This window comes from Grus americana, chromosome 16 (assembly GCF_028858705.1).
Source record: "Grus americana isolate bGruAme1 chromosome 16, bGruAme1.mat, whole genome shotgun sequence".
In the NCBI taxonomy this organism is placed as follows: Eukaryota; Metazoa; Chordata; class Aves; order Gruiformes; family Gruidae; genus Grus; species Grus americana.
The window spans coordinates 14284213-14304199 of record NC_072867.1 but is presented as its reverse complement, the minus strand read 5'-3'; the positions used below and the strand labels follow the sequence as shown (position 1 = coordinate 14304199).

At 58.6% G+C, this 19987-nt stretch overlaps 1 protein-coding gene across 2 annotated transcripts; it reads left to right on the top strand.

The window, feature by feature from the left end:
* The first annotated feature begins 354 nt into the window (after window positions 1-354).
* HIP1R (huntingtin interacting protein 1 related) lies at window positions 355-19678 on the top strand. 2 transcript variants are annotated; one of them, XM_054844710.1, is made up of 32 exons: window positions 355-569; window positions 5822-5885; window positions 6292-6434; window positions 6758-6814; window positions 7076-7156; window positions 7284-7360; window positions 7670-7731; window positions 8842-8982; window positions 9462-9519; window positions 9619-9694; window positions 9926-10063; window positions 10154-10212; window positions 10283-10355; window positions 10741-10924; window positions 10999-11087; window positions 11387-11503; window positions 11961-12062; window positions 12312-12506; window positions 12761-12908; window positions 13238-13324; window positions 13622-13729; window positions 14108-14244; window positions 15047-15157; window positions 15282-15340; window positions 15653-15683; window positions 15813-15875; window positions 16381-16481; window positions 17093-17198; window positions 18008-18131; window positions 18259-18320; window positions 18504-18692; window positions 18786-19678. In XM_054844710.1, exons 1-32 carry the CDS (start codon window positions 477-479, stop codon window positions 18831-18833), a joined length of 3183 nt encoding a protein of 1060 aa, XP_054700685.1. In that variant the 5' UTR covers window positions 355-476; the 3' UTR covers window positions 18834-19678. The 2 variants fall into 2 exon arrangements, with proteins under 2 accessions (XP_054700685.1, XP_054700684.1); XM_054844709.1 differs by having other exon boundaries at window positions 13619-13729.
* Window positions 19679-19987: the final 309 nt, after the last annotated feature.

The window sequence follows — 19987 nt, the reverse complement described above, 5'->3', positions numbered from 1 at the left end:
AATGAATCTCCGAGTCTCTTAAATGTGTCCTGTGTGTGTTTGCAGGGTTTATTTAGTGGAAGACGAAGAAGGGGTCTGTTGTGCTGTTAGAAACAGGAGGCAGAATAGGAAATAGGGAAGTACAGTAGAGCGGGAGGAGAAACTCCGCGTCGGCGGCCGGCGCTCCGTGAATCGGGGCAGAGCCTCGGTGCCTCTTGCACCGCGGGGGAAGCGGGGCGGGCGGGCTCGGCCGCTGCCGGAGGTTTCCCCCCCCCCGCCCCGCCGCGCTGCCTGGCTGCCGCGGTTCCCACCTGCCCGCGGGCGGGCGTGGGGCGGGCGGGGCCACGTGGGGGCCGGGCGCAGCCGCCAGGGGCGCCCTCGTACGCAGGCGGGCGCAGCGCGGCGCAGTGCGCGGCCGGGAGGAGCCGGCGGGGGGTGGCGGGCGGCGCCGGTCGCTGCCTGCCCCCGGTGCGCGGAGCCCGGTGCGCGGTCCCGCCATGAACAGCATCAAGAGCGTACCGGCGCGGGTGCTGAGCCGCCGCGGCGGACACAGCCTGGAGGCGGAGCGGGAGCAGTTCGACAAGAGCCAGGCAAGGGCGGCGGAAGGGGGTGGTGGCGGTGCCCCGGTACCGGCTCCGGTCCCGACTCGGGGTCGGGGGCGATGCGGGACCGGCCCGCTCCGCGGGGCAGCGCCTCGGGGCTGGCTGCACGCTGCACGAGGGGGCTTCCTGGGGAAAGGGGGGGCGGGTCCCCGCTGGGCTCCAGGGACCCCCCGGTGGGGCGGCGCGGCCGCCGTCCGTCTGTCGGTCCGTCCGTCCGTCTGCCCGTCCGTCCGTCCGACCGCGCTGCCCGCACGGCACACGCTCCCCCACCCCCACCTGCCCCACCGCTTCCTCCCGCCTCGGCCCCGGGACGGTCCCGCGTGGGCACCTGCCCGTCCTGCCACCCCCTAGGCCGGGCACCGGGGCCGGGTCCCCGCCGTGCGCCGCCGCCCCGGCGGGCAGCAGAGCCCCGGGCAGGCGGTGTGTCGTCCTCCCCGCACCCTCCCAGGCCTTATCGGCAGGTAAACACGGCCGTGAGCAAACAGGGAAAGTTTTATGGCCCCGGCCGTGCCGGCGGGAGCGTGGCCGAGCCCGGGGGCCGCCGCAAGCAAGAGCCCGGGGCTGCCCCCCCCCCGGTGCCCACCGCACCGGTAACGCGCATCTCCGCATCCCTGCCACGGCTCCCGGTCCCGGTCCCGTGGCGGCACGGGCCGCCCCAACGAAACCAGGGGCTGTTTGGTCAGCGGGGATGAGTTGTCCCCCACGGGGATGGGTCACACGTGGGGACTCCCCACGGGGGTCGGGGTGCCCGGCCCCAGAGAGGGCGGCAGAGCAAGAAGAAAGCCCAAACTCATTTGTGCCCCGCAGTGTCCGGCTTGGATGGGGGTGTCCGTAACCCTTCTTGCGGCCCCCATGGGGTGGGCGATGCTCAGGCACCGACAGGGCTGGTCTGCGGCTCGTGGGAAATTAATTACTCCAACAGCCGTGGGCAGGGAGGGACGGAGGGACGGGCTCGCCGGCTGCTCCAGCAAGAGTAATAGCGACCTCCCAGCACGCACCCTCTGACCCCTCTGATTTTTCAGGCTGCAAATTCATCGCAGATGTTTTTCCCCTTTGCCCCGTTGTGTGGCTGGTCCTTCCCCGGCCCCTGGGCTGGTTTGGCCCTGGAGAGCGCCAGCAAAGGCAGGTGGCGATTTTGGGTCTCGCAGGGTCACGATGTTGTTCAGCCGCACTGGGTAGGAAACGGAGCTTGTTGGGTTTGGGGAGCAACACAAGAAAACCGGCAATTCCGGTTCCTTCTGGACACATCTCCTTCAATCGTCCTGCTGGGCACCGCTGATAAATAATCACGGTGGCAGCGCTGCCTTGTGTGCCGAAGGGCAACCTGTGCCGGACGGGTGGGAGCGTGTCCTTCCTCCCTCCCTTCCGTCCTTCCACGGCGTTTTGTGCTTTTTGGTGGGATTTGTGCCCCACGTGGGTGCAACTGCGCTCATGGCTACAAGGATCCCTCGGGCAGAGCCACGTATGGGGCGAGCGGGTGGTCGCTCTCTGTCAGAGCTAAACCTGGGGCTCACTGGCTGATGGTCACATCCACCACCCAGCACTGACCTTTTTCTCTGGCGTTCGCTGAAAAACTGTCCTGAAGGAGCTTTATCCTAACGTGGCTTCATTTAGGAGCACTTTGGGTGAGAGCAAAACTGTTCCAATGTCAGTACGCAGGTATTGATCTGCCTTTTACGTCTAATTATAGCAGCTGCGGAGACGGCCGCCGGTTGCGTTTGTATCCCAGGGAGGCCGGTGGCACATCCTCTCCGCGTGCCTTTGCCGGCCGAGGATTTCATGCCACCCTGGAAAAATATGCTGCTGAAAGCGAGTGCCCAGTCTTTCTTTCCCTGGCGAAGGCTGGGGTGATGCCCGTGTGTTCGGACGGGGGTTGCCGGCCCTCGTGTGATCCTGGGTGCATCACGAGTGATGCAAAGGTCACCTGCTTTCTCTGAAAATGCTTTTTGAGGTCTTGTGGTGTCCAGGTGATGTGGACATGCCCCCTTGGAGCAGCCATGCGTGGGAGGTGGGAAGTCACTGTCCCGCAGCGGGCACTCGCTCTGCAGCCTGGCAGGAGGCAAAACCTGTCCTTTTCTGTGGCTAGTTTTTGCTTTTCTTAAACAAGAAGGTTAAAAATCCAGCGACCTCCAGAGCCACCAGGAATACAGCATGTGTGACTACCGAGTGGTGCTTTTTTTGGTGTAATTTGGGAAGAAGAAGCGTTAGGAAGGGAACTCCGGAGCCGCCGTTTGCAGTTTCAGCTGATTCGGCAGCCCTTGCGCCACCCGGCCGGGGAGGTTTCCAGCTTGACGTCCTGCTGCCAAAAAATCACTCCCCGCCACAGCGTCGCGCCAGGACCCGGCATCCACCTGCTGGGTGGGGATTGCGGCCCCGCGGGATGCCGGGGCTTTGGGGAGCCGTGGGCGAGGACGATCACGCCGTAATTAAAAGCAAGGAAAGAAGGGGTGGATGTAAACTGCGCTCCTTCATTTGGGTGCTTTGATCCCAGCTTTAGTCACCAGCTTGGTACGTGAGGGCTGTGAGTAAGGCGTTCGGGCTGCACCCGTGTGGGCTCCCATGGCCCGCGGCCGGGCAGGTTTTGGGGTCGGACCCCCCGCCGGTGGGGCCGGAGCTGCACCACTCCCCGGCAGCTGCGGGGAACCGTCCGCAGGTGGCATGAAGGTTTCAGCCAGGCTGGGTGCGCGCCTGCAGTGACAACTGGGACCTGCCCATCTCCCGACGTGCCGATGGTGTCCTGAGAGGCTGGGGCAAGGGTGAATCTCCCCATTTTGGAGCTGTCCTCCGCAGCCCAGCTTTGCCAGGCAGCCGGCCGGGACAGGCTGAAGGCACACGTGTCCCAGGCTGCAGCATCGCCCTGTGCCCATCTCTGGTCCCACCATCCCCTTTTTGGGGACCACCTGGCCAGCCCAGGGGTTGGAGCCAGCCTGAGCTGGCAGGCCCGAGGGATTGACGTGGGTTTGGTGCCACTGTGGTTTATTTAGGAGCACGCCGGACACGGTGTCTTCGTCATGGCAGCGCTGTGGGTGGGCTGGGGGCTGCCCCTGCACAGGTTCGCTCCTCTGTGCTGGACGTAAAATGGTTCAGTTGAAACCTCTGTGCTGAATCACCACGGATGAAACCAGCCTCTCCGGCAGCTCCCAGGCTGAATTTTGGCTGGTTGGGCTGGAAACGAGCTTATGGGCAATAAGTGCAATAAAACCACCAGCACCAATGGGAATTACAGCCTGGTTTTGGGACGGGCCAGCTGGGTCCCAGCCCTATCCCCATCCTGTCAGGCAGCGCCGGGCGGCTGAGCTCCGATCCCTGGGGACGTGGGACGAAGTTTCCTTTCCCGGGGGTCTGCCCTTGTCTCATGCATTGGCCCCTCTGGCTGCGCCTCCTCCCTGCCCTGTGGGGCTGGAGGCTGAGCCTGGCTCCTGCCGGTGGGTTGGGATGAGCGTGGTGGGTTGGGACGAGCGCATCCTGCTGCTCCCGCGCATGGAGGGCAGTGAAAATCCAGGTTTGGGAGATATCTGTGCCGCTCCCCACCCATACAAAGCACCTCAATAAGGTGCAATAGCCCCTTTAGCCACTCTTTGCCACAAGATGCGTTTCCAAGCCCTGCCTTGCAAAGCTGTCAGCTTGTTGCGCTCTGGCACGTGATAAACCTTGCTTTCTGTCAATAGTCCATCACTTTGGTGTCATAGCGGGAGGTGCCAGCAGGCCCGAGGACCCGTGGCACATCTCCGAGCCGTGGTCAAGGGCACAGCCTCTGCCAGCTCCAGGTTTCCGGGTGGCTGCGGAGGTGACGGGCGCTTTGGGAGAAGTGGCTGCGCTGCAAGTGCCTGTTCCCGGGCACTCCAGGCTCGTTAACCTTCGAGGATAAGAGGATTACAGCAAGTCACCGGCTTAATTCCTCTGCTGCTTTATGGCCCCACATGGCGGGGTAACGCTGGGGCTTCCCCGGTGCGGGAAAGGCAAAACCAACCCCTTTTCCCAGTGCTCAGTCAGCATTTTGGGATGGGCTCACTTTTTGGGATGCACTCACAGGTTTTTTTTTTTTAACCACTGAAACCATGCACTCACAGTGTTCTTACCACTCAAGTTGTGGTCGCAGCCATTTTGGGCTCATTTGGGGTGGATTTGGTGCATCGATACCTGTGGCATCGCCCCTTTGGCAGAGCATCAGGTTCCTCCTGCATAAGTCAGGAGCACTCGATAACCCGGCGTCAGGTTCCTCCTCCTGCAGGAAAGCGCCTTGATTCAGAGACGGCCCCCGGACCAGCGGCCGTGTCGAAGCAGGTGCTTTCCCCAGGAGGGGAGATAAGATTTTTTTATAAGATTTTACGGCTTGTGGTGCTGCAGGGAGGGACCAGGTTTCTCTTCCGGCACGAGTGCCGGCAGCAGAGCCACTTCCTGCCATCCCAGCTGGGATCTTTTTCCACCACGGGTGACTGAGAACCTGCAGACATGGGCACAGCCTGAGCGCTCGTGCGAGGGCGAAGCAGCTCCGTCGAGTCTGCGGGGACGCGGTGAGGAGGAGGAAGATCCTCATCGATCACAGCAACTCGGTTTTACAGCCCGTTGTCATGCAAAAGGTGCAACCGACCCCTGTCTGGGGTTGTTTTTTGGAATAAACTCGTAATTCAAAGTGGGCTGTGATGAAACACACTGAAATGTGGATAATTTGCCTCTGATGATCTCACTGCTCTGGATTTTTGCTCCTTCGAAATGGGCATCGCGACCGCCGCTCCCCCCTTGCTTGGGGGGCTGCATTTTCCCCACGTGCTGTTTGCATGCAGCGACGTCGTCAAAAAATAACCCGCCACCCTCTGGTTTAAAGACTCCTTGTGATTAGACAAACAGCCCTGGAATTTGGCATCTCGCTGTTGTGCTTTAATGCTCCTCGGGCATGCCGCTGAGTTCAGGCTGCAAAAATGCTGTTTGTTGGGACGGGAAGAGCTGGGAGCCTCAGCAGCTGAGCACAGGTAGCGGCCCGGCTCCGACCGATCGAGTGGGGATGGGGGGTTCTAACGGGCCGCTTTGATCATGGATAAAAAAAAAAGCCTGTTTTGCTGTGTCATGAATGGCTTTAAGGTGACAAATGGGTTATAAAATTCAGGGTATTGCCCAAAAGCACCAGGTGGCCAGGCCGTTCCCAGCTGGCAGCACACCCAGCTCTTGGTTTCAGGGGGACGTGGGTTGGGGACCACGAGGGTCGTGCCGCTGCTGACGGCCGCGCTCTCCTCCTCTCGCAGGCCATCAGCATCAGCAAAGCCATAAATACACAAGAAGCCCCGGTGAAGGAGAAACACGCTCGCCGTATCCTTTCCCTTGGCTCGCCTGGACGGCGCAGAGGAGGGGTTTCACCCTGTGGGGCTGCAGCCACGGGAGGTTTGGGAGATGAGACCCACGCAGAGCTTGGTTGGGGGATGGTATCGTGGAGGTCCATCCATCAATGAAAATGCAAACAAAAGCAGTGCAATAAAATTGCATTTCTTTGGCAATAAAATGGAAAGGGCCCCGGTGTGCCCTGCAGCGGGGGAAGGGCACCAGTAAAAAATAAACGGGGGTTTAATCTGCGGGTGCAGCATCGTGTCGGTGATCTCTGTGCCTGCGGTACGCTCGGTACGTGTCCCCTTTTTACTGAAAGTTGGACAGGAATGGTTCCCAGCCCAGCCTGTCCTCTGCTCCCATGTGTGTCCGGTTGACCTTGACCGCAGGGAAGGGATCATCCTGGGGACACACCACGAGAAGGGAGCGTTCACCTTCTGGTCCTACGCCATCGGGCTGCCCCTGCCCAGCAGTGCCATCCTCAGCTGGAAGTTCTGCCACGTCCTGCACAAGGTCCTGCGCGATGGCCACCCCAACGTGAGTGTCCCCTCTGAAATGTTCCTCCCGCGTTGCTGGCAAGGGAATTTTTGGCTTTTGCCGACGTCCCTCTGCGCAGAGGGTGGGTTTCCTTCCCTGCCCAGCCGCCTTTCCCAGGCCGTGGGGCTCCGAAGCGCTCTGTTATCTCGCCTCTTTGAAATCTCCCCGTGCAAAGCCCCAGCCTCTGGTTGCCATTGAAGGGCTTGAACAGCTTCTCCCAAAGGGGCCAGATCCATCCCCTTCCCCAGCTTCAGGGCAGGCGGGCGCTCGCCCAGCTCCGCGCCAGCCCCACCGTGCCGCATCCCTCCCGCTTTTGTCCCCAGGTCCTCCAGGACTGCCAGAGGTACCGCAGCAACATCCGAGAGACGGGGGACCTGTGGGTGAGTGGGGCGAAGCGGATGTTTGCGCCTTCCCGGGGGTTTTGGGGTGGGGGCTGAAAAGCATCGCGGGCACGAAGAGGGCAAAGCACCGCTTGAAGTAACATGGCGCCTCTGACTCCACCGGGCGATGGACACGCACGTGGTGAAGGGCAAGAGGGCAAGAGCCATAGGGCTGGCACGGGCTCGCCGGCACGCGCAGGCTCTGCCAGATCCGCTTGCATCGCTCCAGGTTCACCGCGTTTCCCCTCGTGTCTCTGGCAGGGCCATTTGCACGACAGGTACGGGCAGCTGGTGAGCATCTACACGCGGCTCCTCCTCACCAAGATCTCCTTCCACACCAAGGTGAGAGACCGCTGCCTGCGCACCCTGCCATGCCGGGGTACAGGCCTTCACCGGGGGTTGCGTTGCATCAGCAAAACTATTAGCAGCAACTGCTGGTTTGTTTGTTTGTTTTTTTCCTTTTACAAAGCATCCCGAGTTCCCCCCAGGCCTTGAAGTGTCAGACGAGGTGCTGGAAAAGACCGCGGGGACGGACGTGAACAACATGTGAGTGTCCTGGCAGGAGCAAAGCAACCGGTGCGCGGTCGCTGGCTCCGTGCTGCCCGGCTGGCGGCATCCTGCTAATGAAATGGCTCCTCTTCGGGGCAGCCATCGGTGTTTATAAATTGGTCGGATGGTGCCTGATTCCTCCTGCACCCGCAGAGTGGTGAGGGGCGTAAATGCAGGAAGCAAAACCCCCAAATTCTTGTCAGTCTGAGCCCTCGCCATTATGAGGACCTGCAGTGAACAGCAGCAGCCAGAGCAAGGCTGTCTCTGCCGCCAGGTAATAGGGTTTTGGATTCTTTTTTTTGGCAGATTCCAGCTGACGGTCGAGCTGTTCGACTACCTGGACTGTGAGCTGAAGCTGTCGGAGTCAGGTGAGGAGGCGGCAGGTCCCTCCCGCTCGCCCCAGGGCTCTTGAGCAATAGTTTCGCTCTTTGGTCAGGAACGGCGTTCCAGCTCCGGAGGCTGAGGTCAGAGGCTTAGGTCCTTCCTCCTCCTCCGATGAGATTTCTGAGGTCGTTTCTCAGCCAGATTCCCCCGTTGATGCTCTGTAGAGGCAGTCGTAGGAAAATATTTAAGGAACGTGTCTGGTTTTAGCCCACCTGAGCAATGCAGAGTGTTGTTTTCAGAGCCGTGCTGCTCTGAATATGGTTTTTATTTCTATTTGGTACGACCATGTTAATCATATGTGTTACCCAAATCCGTTCTGTCCCCCCAAGCAGAGGATGGGGCTGTACCTCTTTCTAAATACTCATTTCCCCTCGTTGAAATACCTCCGGGGAGGACTGGAAGCCCCTGCCTGTGTTTGCTCGCCTCCTTCTCCAGGAATTTTTAGATGGCTTAAAAATGCAGCGGTTCCTTCCTCTGTTGCGAGTCAGGAACCACGGAGCTGCCCTGGAAAACAGGGCACAGCGGGAGAGACCGTGCTCCCGGCTCCCGTCGGCCTCCCGCTTCTCCTCCTGACCCAGTTATACAGAGAATTTATATTCATAAGTACTTTAAAGCTGAGCGGGGAAGAAGCCAGAGTGGATATGCTGGCTGGATTTCTGCCAAGGGAAGGGATCCGTTTCTGAGCCGGGGCAGGCGAGGCTGCGGTGCCGGCCGGCCCGTCCCCTGCCCTGGGATCCACTCCCTGCGCAATTCAGTAAAGCGGAGCAAAGCCCCTCGCCTTCCCCGGCTTGCAGCGGCAGCTCCCGAGGGCAGCCATCCTGCCTTTGCATCGTCCTGGGGTTAAATCCCTCCTTTTTGGGGTCGGGGTGTCCGGGGCAGAGCTGAGTACCCCTTCCCGCTGACACAACGGTCTCTTTCGGTGGTTTTCTTGCCCGGAGCGGGGTTGTTCCCAGCTCGGTGGGACAGGATGGGCAGCAGCCCCAGCGTTTCCTGGCAAAGCCATGTCCATTGTGGTTAATGATCAAGCCGAGTCGCCTGGAGCAGGACGGCTCTGCAAACACAGCAGCGGCGTCTCACCGCGCTCAACCCTTCAGTTTTCAGGCAGCTCAACACCTCGATGGCGGTCTCGCAGATGTCGGCGGTGCAGTGCCGCCTGGCCCCCCTCATCCAGGTCATCCAAGACTGCAGCCACCTCTACCACTACGCCGTCAAGTTAATGTTCAAGCTGCACTCCTGTGAGTCCCTGGGGACGTGCCCCGCGCTCGTCTTTTCCCGGCTTGGGCTTTTGGCTGGATTCTCTGGGATCAGGCTTGCGTGGATGGATGCGTCCATCACCATGTCCCCGTATCCCAGCCCGGCTCTAAGGACCTGCTCCATCCCACGTAGACGTCCCACATGAAGGAATTAAAAGGACTTGTCCTTGCTTAATTCAAACCGATGTGCCTTGGCCCGCCAGCACCCTGCACGGGATTGCTGTGCAGTGCGGCGCCAGGGGCCTCGCATGGGTATTTTGGGGCTCCCACGCCCACCTTTCCCTGTGCCACGTCCCTGGTCCCTGTGCCAGGGATGGGGACACCCCGCTCCCATCCTGACCCTCGCATCCCGCTCCCACCTGGACTTTACCCGCCAGCTCTTGCAGCCGGAGGGATCTGGGTGCGTGTGAATAAATTTGCAGCCCCGGATCAGTCACGGCTGTCCCTCCCCATCACCACAGGTCTGCCGGCCGACACGCTGCAGGGACACCGAGACCGTTTCCACGAGCAGTTTCGCAGGTAACCCAGGGCCGAGGTGGGGCGGTGGGGTCCCCTCCCTCCTGCCAAGCCCCCCTCTCTGCCTCCCCTGCGAGCGGTTTTTCTTCCCCCCCCCTCCAGCCTCAAAAACTTCTTTAAGAAAGCATCCGACATGCTGTATTTCAAGCGGCTCATCCAGATCCCTCGGCTGCCAGAGGTACGGCAGGATTTCAGTGTGGTGCTCGCGTGCCGTGCTTTGGAGAGCTTGTGGGTTCGGGGTGCACAGGGGTGTCCCCACGGGTGGGTTCGGGGTCTGGGGACACTGCAGAGGGACCTGCTGGCCCATCTCAGCAGCATCCCTGGCTGCCTGCCTTCCTCCCCTCTGCAGTCTGCCTGCAGCGGTTTGCGAAACCCCAGGTGATGCCATCACAACTTCTTGTTCCTGCAGAGCCCCCCAAACTTCTTGCGGGCATCCGCGCTGGCCGAGCATGTGAAGCCGGTGGTCGTCATCCCTGAGGAAGCCCCTGAGGATGAGGAGCCAGAGAACCTCATTGAGATCAGCACAGCTTCCACCACGGAGCCGCAGGTGGGGGCACAGGGATGGGATGGGACCCTGGGACAGGGGAGGACAGGCACCCGCAGCCTGGCTCAGCTCGGCACCCTCTGTCTTCCCCAGATCACCTCAGATATATTTGAGCAAACCTTTGGGCCACCCAACGGCATTCGGGATGACAGGTACGGGGATCCACGGTGGCAGAGGACGGGCGGCCACTGCTGCGTGGCACCAACCCACCTCTCTCTGCAGGGATGCGCAGATCGAGAGCCTGAAGAAGGAGGTGGACATGCTCCGTGCAGAGATGGAGAAGGTTAAACTGGAGGTAAAGCCTGGCCGGGGAGCAGGCGGTGCGGGGGAGCAGGGTGGTTTTTGGTGCTGTAGTGTGGAAACCCTGACGGGATGCAGCAGGAGTGGGGTCCTGGCACACAGCGCTGTGTTTCGGGACCTCTCCCAGCACCAGGACCTGACTCCTGATGGAGATGGGGTGAAGGTATATGAGACCTGTCCCTTGCTGTCCCAACCGGCTGTTGGCAGCGGGGACAGAGCAGCTGCAGGGGCCGAGGGCAGAGCTTTCCTGTGCATCTCGCAGTTGCTTTGCCCAAATCACAACGGGGCACCTGGATAGGGATGTTGGGGAGGGCAGGTGGATAGGGGTGTTGCTGACGTCGGGGCAGGGCAGTGCCCGAGTGCCTGACGGTGTCCCGCAGGCGCAGCGGTACATCACGCAGCTCAAGGCGCAGGTGAACAGCCTGGAAGGCGAAGTGGAGGAGCAGCGTAAGCAGAAGCAGAAGGCGCTGGTGGACAACGAGCAGCTGCGGGATGAGCTGGAGAGGCTGCAGAAGGCAAAGCAGGACAGCGACAGGTCCCAGCGGCTCTGCGCCGAAGCAGAAAGTAGGTGCCCTACAGCGCCCGTTGGCCACAGGACACCCGTGCCGCGGTTGCTGATGCTTTCTCACCCCATTCAGAGAAAGCCAACGCCACTGAGATCCGCTACACGAAGCTGAAGGAGAAGCACAGCGAGCTCATCAACACGCACGCTGAGCTCCTGAGGAAGGTAACGCTGTTGCCCGTGCCAGGCGGGGACCGACCGCCGCCTTCGTTCCTTTGCCGCTGCCAATGTGGCTCGTGCATGCCCAACCCCACCCCGTATCGGTCCCATCGTCCTGCACCCAGGGCTCTGAGCACCGGGTGGGGGGCTCCCCTTGAATTCTTGTCCACCGACGGTCAGTGTTTTGGATGCTGTGAAAAAGGCATCTCCAAGCTACACCCCCAGCCAGAATTTGGGCAGAATGAGCACGGCAGTGGCGAGGGTTCCCCCTCCGAATGCCCAGTGATCCCGGTGTCCCCGCACAGAACGCCGACACGGCCAAGCAGCTGACGGTCACGCAGCAGAGCCAGGAGGAGGTGGCACGCGTCAAGGAGCAGCTGGCGTTTCAGGTGGAGCAGGTCAAGCGGGAGGCCGAGATGAAGGTGAGCCAGCATGGCCCCGAGTCCGGCCCCGCCAGCCTGGCACCGAGCCCTTCCCAGCCCGGGATACGTGGTGGCTGAGCACAGTTTGGGTGCCAGGGGTGCGGGTGGTCGGTGGTGTCGGTCCCTGATGCAGGACGGAGTTGCCCCGGCTCCTCAGAAGGGTGTTATTTAATGCGTGCTTCATTCCTTCTTGCCCAAATCTGCCATTTCTTCCCCCAAGAAAATGCCACAATGCAAATTGAATGGGTTTAGGTGCTTTCGTTCTCCGGCGCCCAAGCTGGAGGCCACTCCCAAAATTCCTGTCCTGGGGAAACGACCCCCCTCCCCGAGATCCTGAAAACCCCTCCCACAAAATGCGGCCAGGCTCGTTCCCGCTGTCCCGGCCACGCGCCGGTGCCAAGCAGGGCCAGAGCGCGTTCGGTGCGGCTGAGCCCCCGGTACGGGCATGCGGTTGCAGCTGGAGGACCAGAGCGTGCAGATGGAGCAGCTGCGGCAGGAGCTGGACGCCCGGCGGGACGAGCTGGACCAGGCGCAGCGCTCGCTCAGCCACGCCAAGCAGGTACAAGGCCGGGGGCGCGGGACGCGCCCAAATCCCCGTCAGAAATCCCTCTCGTGCACAACGGTGCGCTTGCCGCTACTGTCAGGCCAGTGTCGCAAACAGCAGCCCAGGGAGCCGTCATGGGGCTGAACGCGGGTCCCCCCCATCAGTGTCATGAGCTGGGCATGTCCTCAGCTCCCCCCTGCGTAACCGTTGGGCTCATGACATGGTGACAGGCGAGTGACAGGGGTATCCTGGCCCCACTGACAGGCGGGCGTGGAGCTCAGCGCCCAGGTGGAGGCCCTGCACACCGAGAAGGAGGTGCTGAGGCGGTCGGTGAGCGAGAAGGAGTGTGAGCTGCTCTCCGTGCGTGGCCTCGTCGAGGAGAAGGAGCTGCAGCTGAGCCAGGAGGCGGACAAGGCCACGAGGGAGATCCGTGAGCTGCAGGGCAGGCTCCTGGAGAAGGTACGGTGCTGTGTGGGAGCCTGGTGCCCCTCCGCTCACTGGGGCGAGACGTGTTTTGGGGATACTGAGTACTTGGGAGGCCTTAGCCGAGCCATCGCCGATGCAGCCAGTGGGATGTGACCCGCACCAGCAGTAACGGGATGCTTGGGTCTAGTCTGCAAACGGGCTCTCAGGGGATGTGCTGGTGACAGGGCCATGGTGACAGGGGTTCTGCGCCCTGGCTGTGCCACCCACGTGTCCCTCCTGCCCCACAGAGCAACCAGGAGCAGAGCCTGCAGCAGAAGCTGCTGGATGAGCAGTTCAGCATCCTGCAGGAGACGGTGCGGGAGGCGGAGGACATCCTCCGTGATGCGATGGCCAAGCTGGATGACCCATTGCATGTCCGCTGCACCAGCTCCCCAGGTACATCCCGCTCAATCATGGGGGCTGTGACCCACAGCCCCTTCTCCCTCTGAGACACAGAATGTTCCATCTCAGCTACCACCAGGCATCGTTTCCCACCAAACATCACACCCGAGGAGGTTGGGGTCTGGCTTCCCAGGGGTAAATTTTTAGCTCTGATCTCAGCATTATTTTGCTTTAATGACTCAGATTTTAGTGCTGCTCCTCAGCTGGGGTTGGAGACCCAAGCCATCTTGGCTTCCACTCAGTGCTGCCTCATGAAGTCAACACTCGTGCTCATTCAGACACTCGACAGCCTGACTGCGCTAACGAAGCTAAATTCGTTGCAGATTACCTGCTGAGCCGGGCGCAGGCAGCGCTAGAGTCCGTGGACACCCTGGAGAACGGACACGCGCAGTACGTGGCCTCCATGGCAGGTACCTGGGGCTGGGGACCGGCGGCATTGCTTGCGTCTTGCTTTCGTTTTTATATGTCCAGCAGCCCCCGGCTGCTTCAGGGCCGTCGGCAAGCGTGCAATGCCCTGGTGACTGGGGACACGGCGGGTGGAGTTGGGGGGTCCCCATGTGCTTGTTTGAGGAGCAGTGTGCAAGCCGGAGGGGTCAATACCAACCTCTCCAAGCTCTTGTACTGATTCTTGGGTGCCTTTGCGGGTGGGTTGCGCTGCGGGTGATGTCCCGGGCCAGCAATGCCTGACCGCGTCCTCTCACCGGCAGATGCCGCGGGGCTGGTGGGGGCCCTGGCCCTCTTTGCACACCTCACGGCTGATACCATCGTGAATGGCAGCGCCACGTCCCACCTGGCTCCCACCGACCATGCTGACCGTGAGTGCTGTGCATGGACGCAGCAGGCCTTGGGGCGTTTATTGCTTGTGGGGCTTGTTTTTGGGGTGGCCGTGCCAAAGCCCCCTCTGCTGGGGGCTGGACGTGGGTCAGATCTTCCCCGGGGGCAGCACGGTCCCCCCAGCTCCCTGAGCTCCCCTTCCCGACATTCCCTCCCCTCTGGTTCCCCTTCCTGGGCCAGGAACGTTGCTTTGCTCCTGAAAACTGATTTATGCTCCTCTGCAAGAAATTTGCTGGATGCCGCCGATGCTCGACATCATCTCCGCGGCCGAGGGGAGGAGGAAGAGGAGGGTGGCAGGGCTGGGATGGAGGGACCCCTTGCCCAGCGAAGAACCCGGTACCAACCCACCCTCTCCCCAGGGCTGACGGAGACGTGCCGGGACTGCGGGCAGCGGAGCCTGGACTACCTGGGCGAGCTGAAGGACAAGGAGACGCTGGGGCGTGCCAAGCTGGGGGACGTGCGGCAGGCGCTGCGGGGGGTCCTGCAGCTGGCCCAGGTACGAGATGGAGCCCAGCGCACCCACCTCCTTGCCCGGTGCTGGCAGGGTGGTTATTTACTGACATTGGTATTTCCTAAAGGAAAAAGCAAAGCAATTGGTTAATGCAGTAGGATGTTGCTTCTGTTTTTCACGGAGGGATGTTCGTTTGCTTACAGCCTTCTGGCTGCGTCCCAGAGAGGCGATGGACAGCTTTTTTTCAAAAAAAAAAAAAAAATCAATAAATGGCTTTCACCATTGTCCAGAGCTGAAATCGGAGATGCTGGGTTGGAGTGAGCACTTTGGGGTGGCTTGTCCCCCGTACCCGCAGGTTCTAGTGCTTGTCTTGAGCCATCCCAGCTTCCAAGTTCTGAGACCCTTCCTGGTGGTGCATGGAGAGTCACCCTCAGATCAGCTGAAGTCTTTCAGCCCAGTAACTCCTGAGGAATAAAACTTCCCAACTTTCAGATATTTCTTCTTGTGAAGCCCCCATTGGTCTTTTCCATTAAACCACTGTTAATTCAAAGGCTCTCAGCTCTCCAGAGCCCCCTGGAGCCCAGCTCTGCCAAAACTGCTCCTGTGATCGAGTTTTTTCATCTTGTTTTGGGGCGTTTCTTCCCTCTGAGGTCCTGTGCCATGTTTGCTGCAAGTTGATGGCACATGTCCCTCCATCCTCGTGGTCTGCAGAATGCTGCTCCTGCAGCTTTATTTATTTAGGGGGAAAAAAGGGGGTCAAACACTTTGGTTTGGTGTTATTCCTTACAAATATTCCCTTCTCTCCCTCTGCCTAAAACTTCCTGGTGGCTGCTGCCTCCTCCGGCAGGAGCTGAGGCCCAAGAGCTTAGACATCAAGCAAGAAGAGCTGGGGGACATGGTTGAGAAGGAGATGGCCTCCACCTCAGAGGCGATTGAGGATGCCGTTAGGCGGATAGAGGTGAGATGAAGCTGCAGGACAGACCATTCTGGTGCCTTGGAGCAGCAAAGCGTCCATCTCTCCTCTACCCTGCTCGCCCTCGCAGCACCGTGGTGTCCAACCTTCCTCTTGCGTTTCCCAACAGGAGATGATGAGCCAGGCCAGAAACGAGAGCTCCGGTGTTAAGCTTGAAGTGAACGAGCGGTGAGTTTTGAGGGGTGGCAACAGCCACAGGCACGTTTCTGTCCCGTGCCCATACCCTGCTCGTCTGTGCTTTACTCCAAAGCCGCACATGCTGCGTCGTCCTGATGCTGAGCACAAAATTCTCTTCAGAAGGGTGGACCTTGGTCTTGTATGTCTGAGTCAATTCTTTGTGGCTGCTATGTGGGCTGCTTAGAAGTAACCTGCAGGCTGGCCAGTCTCCAAAAAAGACCTGTTTTCTAACTGAGGCCAAAGCCTGCTTCCCTGGACGTGCCGTTGGAGGATGCTGAACACTTTTCTCTTGTTTCCCTACAGGATTCTGAACTCCTGCACAGACCTAATGAAGGTCAGTACTGCAGAGACCTAACTGGGACATCAAAGACTGTGCAAAACTGTAACTTCCCACCATCGGCAGCGTCAATCCTTCTCTACAGAATCCCCATCAAACACCAAAACCTGCTTTTCTTTGTTCCAGGCTATTAGACTTCTTGTAATGACATCCACGAATCTACAGAAGGAGATTGTAGAAAGTGGCCGGGTAAGTCCTCCCCTACACTCCTCTTTCTGCACCAAGAGGAAATACGGGAGAATTTCCCACAATTTGCAGAAACATGCTGAATTTCGCGGTTTTCTGTGTTAGCAGTACTCTGGCAGTCCCAGTCGCTGCAGACAGGCTGCTCGGCCCCGCGCTCTCTGCACAGATCGCTGTCGTCTTTGCAAAGCCTTGTCCATCTAAAGACGATGGCCCAGACTTGTGTGTTTTAAACCCAGCCCAAATTCGCAGGTTTGGGGCTCCAAAGCTAGTTTTCTTGATATGTATTCAAGCAGGCCAGTAAGAGCGACCTGAAGGGTGCAGACATGCTGCCAATCCCTTGGTTGGTCTCTTGATGGTCTTTTCCAGCCTAAACTATTCTATGATTCTATGATTTATGGCTTTATATATGAATTTATACATTGTTATATTTTATATGGATTCATGAATTTATATGTTGCTGTATATTAGAAACAAGTGAATATAGGCCATAATATTCTCATAACAACAGGGGGCAGCAACAACTCAGGAGTTTTACGCCAAGAACTCGCGCTGGACCGAAGGGCTGATCTCTGCCTCCAAGGCGGTGGGCTGGGGAGCCACGCAGCTCGTGTAGGTACCCCCGGGACCTCTCCCACGGCCACTGCGGGAGGCTCCTCTCTGGGCACGGCTCTGCATGCTGCGCCCGGGGCCGGCCCGTGTTTCTCCATCGCCCGATAACCCAAACTGGCCCGCTGCTGAATCTACGTGGAGCATTATTGCTAATTCCTTATAGAGCATCGTAGCCCGTGTCGGACCAGTCACCGAAATAGGGACCGCCAGTTCCTCCCTGTTTGCAAAATGCGAGAGCTGCCGCAGTCAAGTACTCCATGTCCGAGTTGCTGCTCGGATGGTCGTGGAGGGGGTGGTTGGGGTCAGGGCAGGATATCCCTGTGCCGGTGCAGGAAATGTGGGGGCCTTTTTGGACAAAGCTTTAGAACTGTCATCCACTTCATTATGGAAACACAGTCCTGCCTCCTTTGATATTTTATACCTCTCCAGAACTTCTGGATCTGGGCTTTGAGTAGTTTGCTTTGTAAATGAGCTTTAAATAATTACAGACAAAACTGCTGTTTCAAAGTCTGATGCTGATTTCTAAGGATATAGGTACAAATAACCTGCGCTTGCTTCACAGTGCATGGCGAGTATCTCTAATGCGATCTCCCCTCTGATCCCTAACGCAGAGAGTCCGCAGACAGAGTTGTCCTGCATACGGGCAAATACGAAGAGCTGATCGTCTGCTCCCATGAAATTGCCGCCAGCACGGCCCAGCTGGTGGCCGCCTCCAAGGTGAGTGTCCCAGCAGGACCGCCTGCACGCAGCTTGTCGAGCTTTAAGTCATTTTGTTCTCGTGGTTTTGTCCCACGGATGCTTTTGGGCAGCGGTGCCTGGCCGTCCTGCCTTGCGTCCTGGCGCAGGGAGGAAGGGAAGCTCTTGCTATTTTCAAGTCAGTCTGCAATTTTAATCCACGTGTCTTCACCTGTATTAATATTCCCACACCTAGCAGAGCTTGCCTTGGGAATGAAGATGCGTAAAACCTCCTGTCTTCCTCTTGTCAAGCTGATTACCTAAAGAAAATGTTAATAACTAACAAGAAACCCCGAATAAGCAACTGCAGGAGCCAGCGTTGAGAATGACGGATTTTGGTCCTTGCCACCTTTCCCCTTGGTGTGGGCGAAAGCGATGGGTAGAGGTTTCAGGGAGCAAAGGGAGATGCAGGTTGAGGGGAGGAGGACCTATACTGCTTTTTACAGCAGATGGGTTTAAAATTAAGAGCATGGATAAAAAAATAAATAGCTCTGTCTTCACTGATGCTGCTTATCCATGTGTGCTTGGCTCAGGTGGGAGCAGAGCTGGTTTGGTGTCCTGGGGCCTTGCAGGGGTCACCTTGTCTGGCCATGATGGGAACATTAAGAATTAAACATGTCCATCTGTCCTTTCCACCCCCAGGTTTTCACGCCCAGGAACCATTCTGACATGGTGTGCTCGGTGTCTCTGCTCTAATGCAGAACATGGCTGCCTGGGGGCTCACCCAGCCGGCGAGCACCCGTGCGGAGGTGCCATGGTGGGCACCCACAACCCTCCCTTGCTCTTTGCAGGTAAAAGCTGAGAAGAGCAGCAGGAACCTGGGCCGGCTCCAGGAGTGCTCGCGCAACGTCAACGAGATGGCAGCCAACGTGGTGGCCTCCACCAAGTCGGGGCAAGAGCAGATCGAGGAGAAGGGTGAGGTTATTTTTGAAGGAAGGGGAGGAAAAACCACCCCAAATCCCTTTCTGGCCAACTCTGCTTTGGCATGTGAGGGTCATCTGCAAGGGGAGCACTCAGTGAGGACCCCTGCTTTTCTCCACAGACACCATGGACTTTTCAGGCATGTCCCTCATCAAGCTGAAGAAGGAAGAGATGGAAACACAGGTACGGCCATGAGGGTGGGTTCGATGCTGCCAGCCTCGGGCCAGGCTCAGGTCCTGATCCAGACCCGCACAAGGTGTGGGGGGGTGTCCCTTCTTCTGCCCCCCCCCAGTGCAGCACTGGGGATGGCATGGGGATATCGCACCCCTGGGGTGCGCAGGGCTCAGGATGGCTGTTTGGGTGCAGGTGAAGGTGCTGGAGCTGGAGAAGCGTCTGGAGGGCGAGCGGGTGCGCCTGGGCGAGCTGAGGAAGCAGCACTACGCCCTGGCCGGCGCTTACGACGCGACGGAGGATGGGGAGGCGAAGCCGGCACCAGCCCCCAGGCGAGGCATCCTCAAGAAGCCCCCCCTGGCCCAGAAGCCCGGCCACGGGGAGGTAGGTTCCCCGGGAGGGGGGTAAATGTACACAGGGAGGTGTGTTCACAGCACGAGTGACTGGTATTTCGTTTATCCCCTTCTCTTTTTTCAGCCCGAGCGAGACGCTGGCCCGAACCCCCCTGACAGGGCGAACTTCTAGCGGGGGCCGACTGTGTTTTCCACAGATTGCGTTGCCTTCGCGCTGGCGTGCCTTCATGCGCGGGGGTCTCCTCACCTCCTGGCCTGGAAAACTGGATTTTTTTTAAAAAAAAACCAAAACATATTTTTATTTTTTCCTCACTTGATTCCTATCTGTAGAGCAGGGGAGCTCCTGCTGGCTCCCCGGGAGGCACGGGATGGATGCCCTCCTCCTCTTGGCCTGCCAACTGGCTCTCCCAGTTTAATTTAATTTGGCGTTTGTTTGGGGTTTTGGGGGTTTTTTTTTGTTTGTTTTTGTTTTTTTTTTTTAAACTTTATCAGGACTAGAAGTTTTCAGTAAATGTAGCTCTCTACTGTACTGCTCAGACCCTTCCAAAGAACTGTGAACTGTTTTTAAAGTAGGAAGCTGTTGGGCTTTTCTTGCAACTGTTTTTTAAATTCTCCTTTTTCAGCCTGAGGAATAATTTGCTTTGTTTCAGCGTGGGATCTGCCCTCAGCGGAGAGGGAGACATTAGCCTTAACCGGCGTGAGGAGCAGGGCTTTTGTAAGGGAAAAAGCAGTTACTGACACACTGGCAATAAGGATACAAACATTTTTTTTTTCTCCTTTTCTATTTTTTATTACTACAGCAATGTCTGGAGATCAGTTGCATTATATTTTATATTTAAGATAATTAGCAGAATTAAATCTAACCGTGGCCTACAGGAGCCGGGGGACAGAGAAGTCTGCAGCAATAAGGAATTACTGATGTGGAGGGACATGGGGCCAGAAGAAAAATCCTGTCAGCTGTATCGTCCCTTGGAGCTACTACCACGCTGTAGATTATTAAAGAAGCAATATTTAAAATATGTATTGTGGTGCCTGGTCAGCTTGGCCGTGGGGAGGGGGCCAAGGCCAGGGCCACGGCTGCTTGAAGCAAGCTGGCCCTGAACCGTGGGGCAGTGAAAGGCAAGGATGTGCCCCCAAGGAATTAGCTAAAGCCCGGGGACAGGGGACAGGCGGGGGGGGGTGTGGGGTGTGTGGGGAGGGGGGGCACACCAGTGTGGGATATGGCCCTGTGCCCACTGAGGGCTCTCGATGTGGTGTTAGATTTTTTTTTATATATATATATATATATCTCTGTATCTATGTGTACAGTTATCTGTGTCCATACAC

Excerpts from the sequence above, each read along its gene's own strand:
- HIP1R (XM_054844709.1), top strand. The coding sequence starts at position 477 with ATGAACAGCATCAAGAGCGTACCGGCGCGGGTGCTGAGCCGCCGCGGC. Across the intron at positions 7,157-7,283 it reads AGATCTCCTTCCACACCAAG|CATCCCGAGTTCCCCCCAGG; the intron begins GTGAGAGACCGC and ends CCTTTTACAAAG. Across the intron at positions 16,482-17,092 it reads TGGGGAGCCACGCAGCTCGT|AGAGTCCGCAGACAGAGTTG; the intron begins GTAGGTACCCCC and ends TCCCTAACGCAG.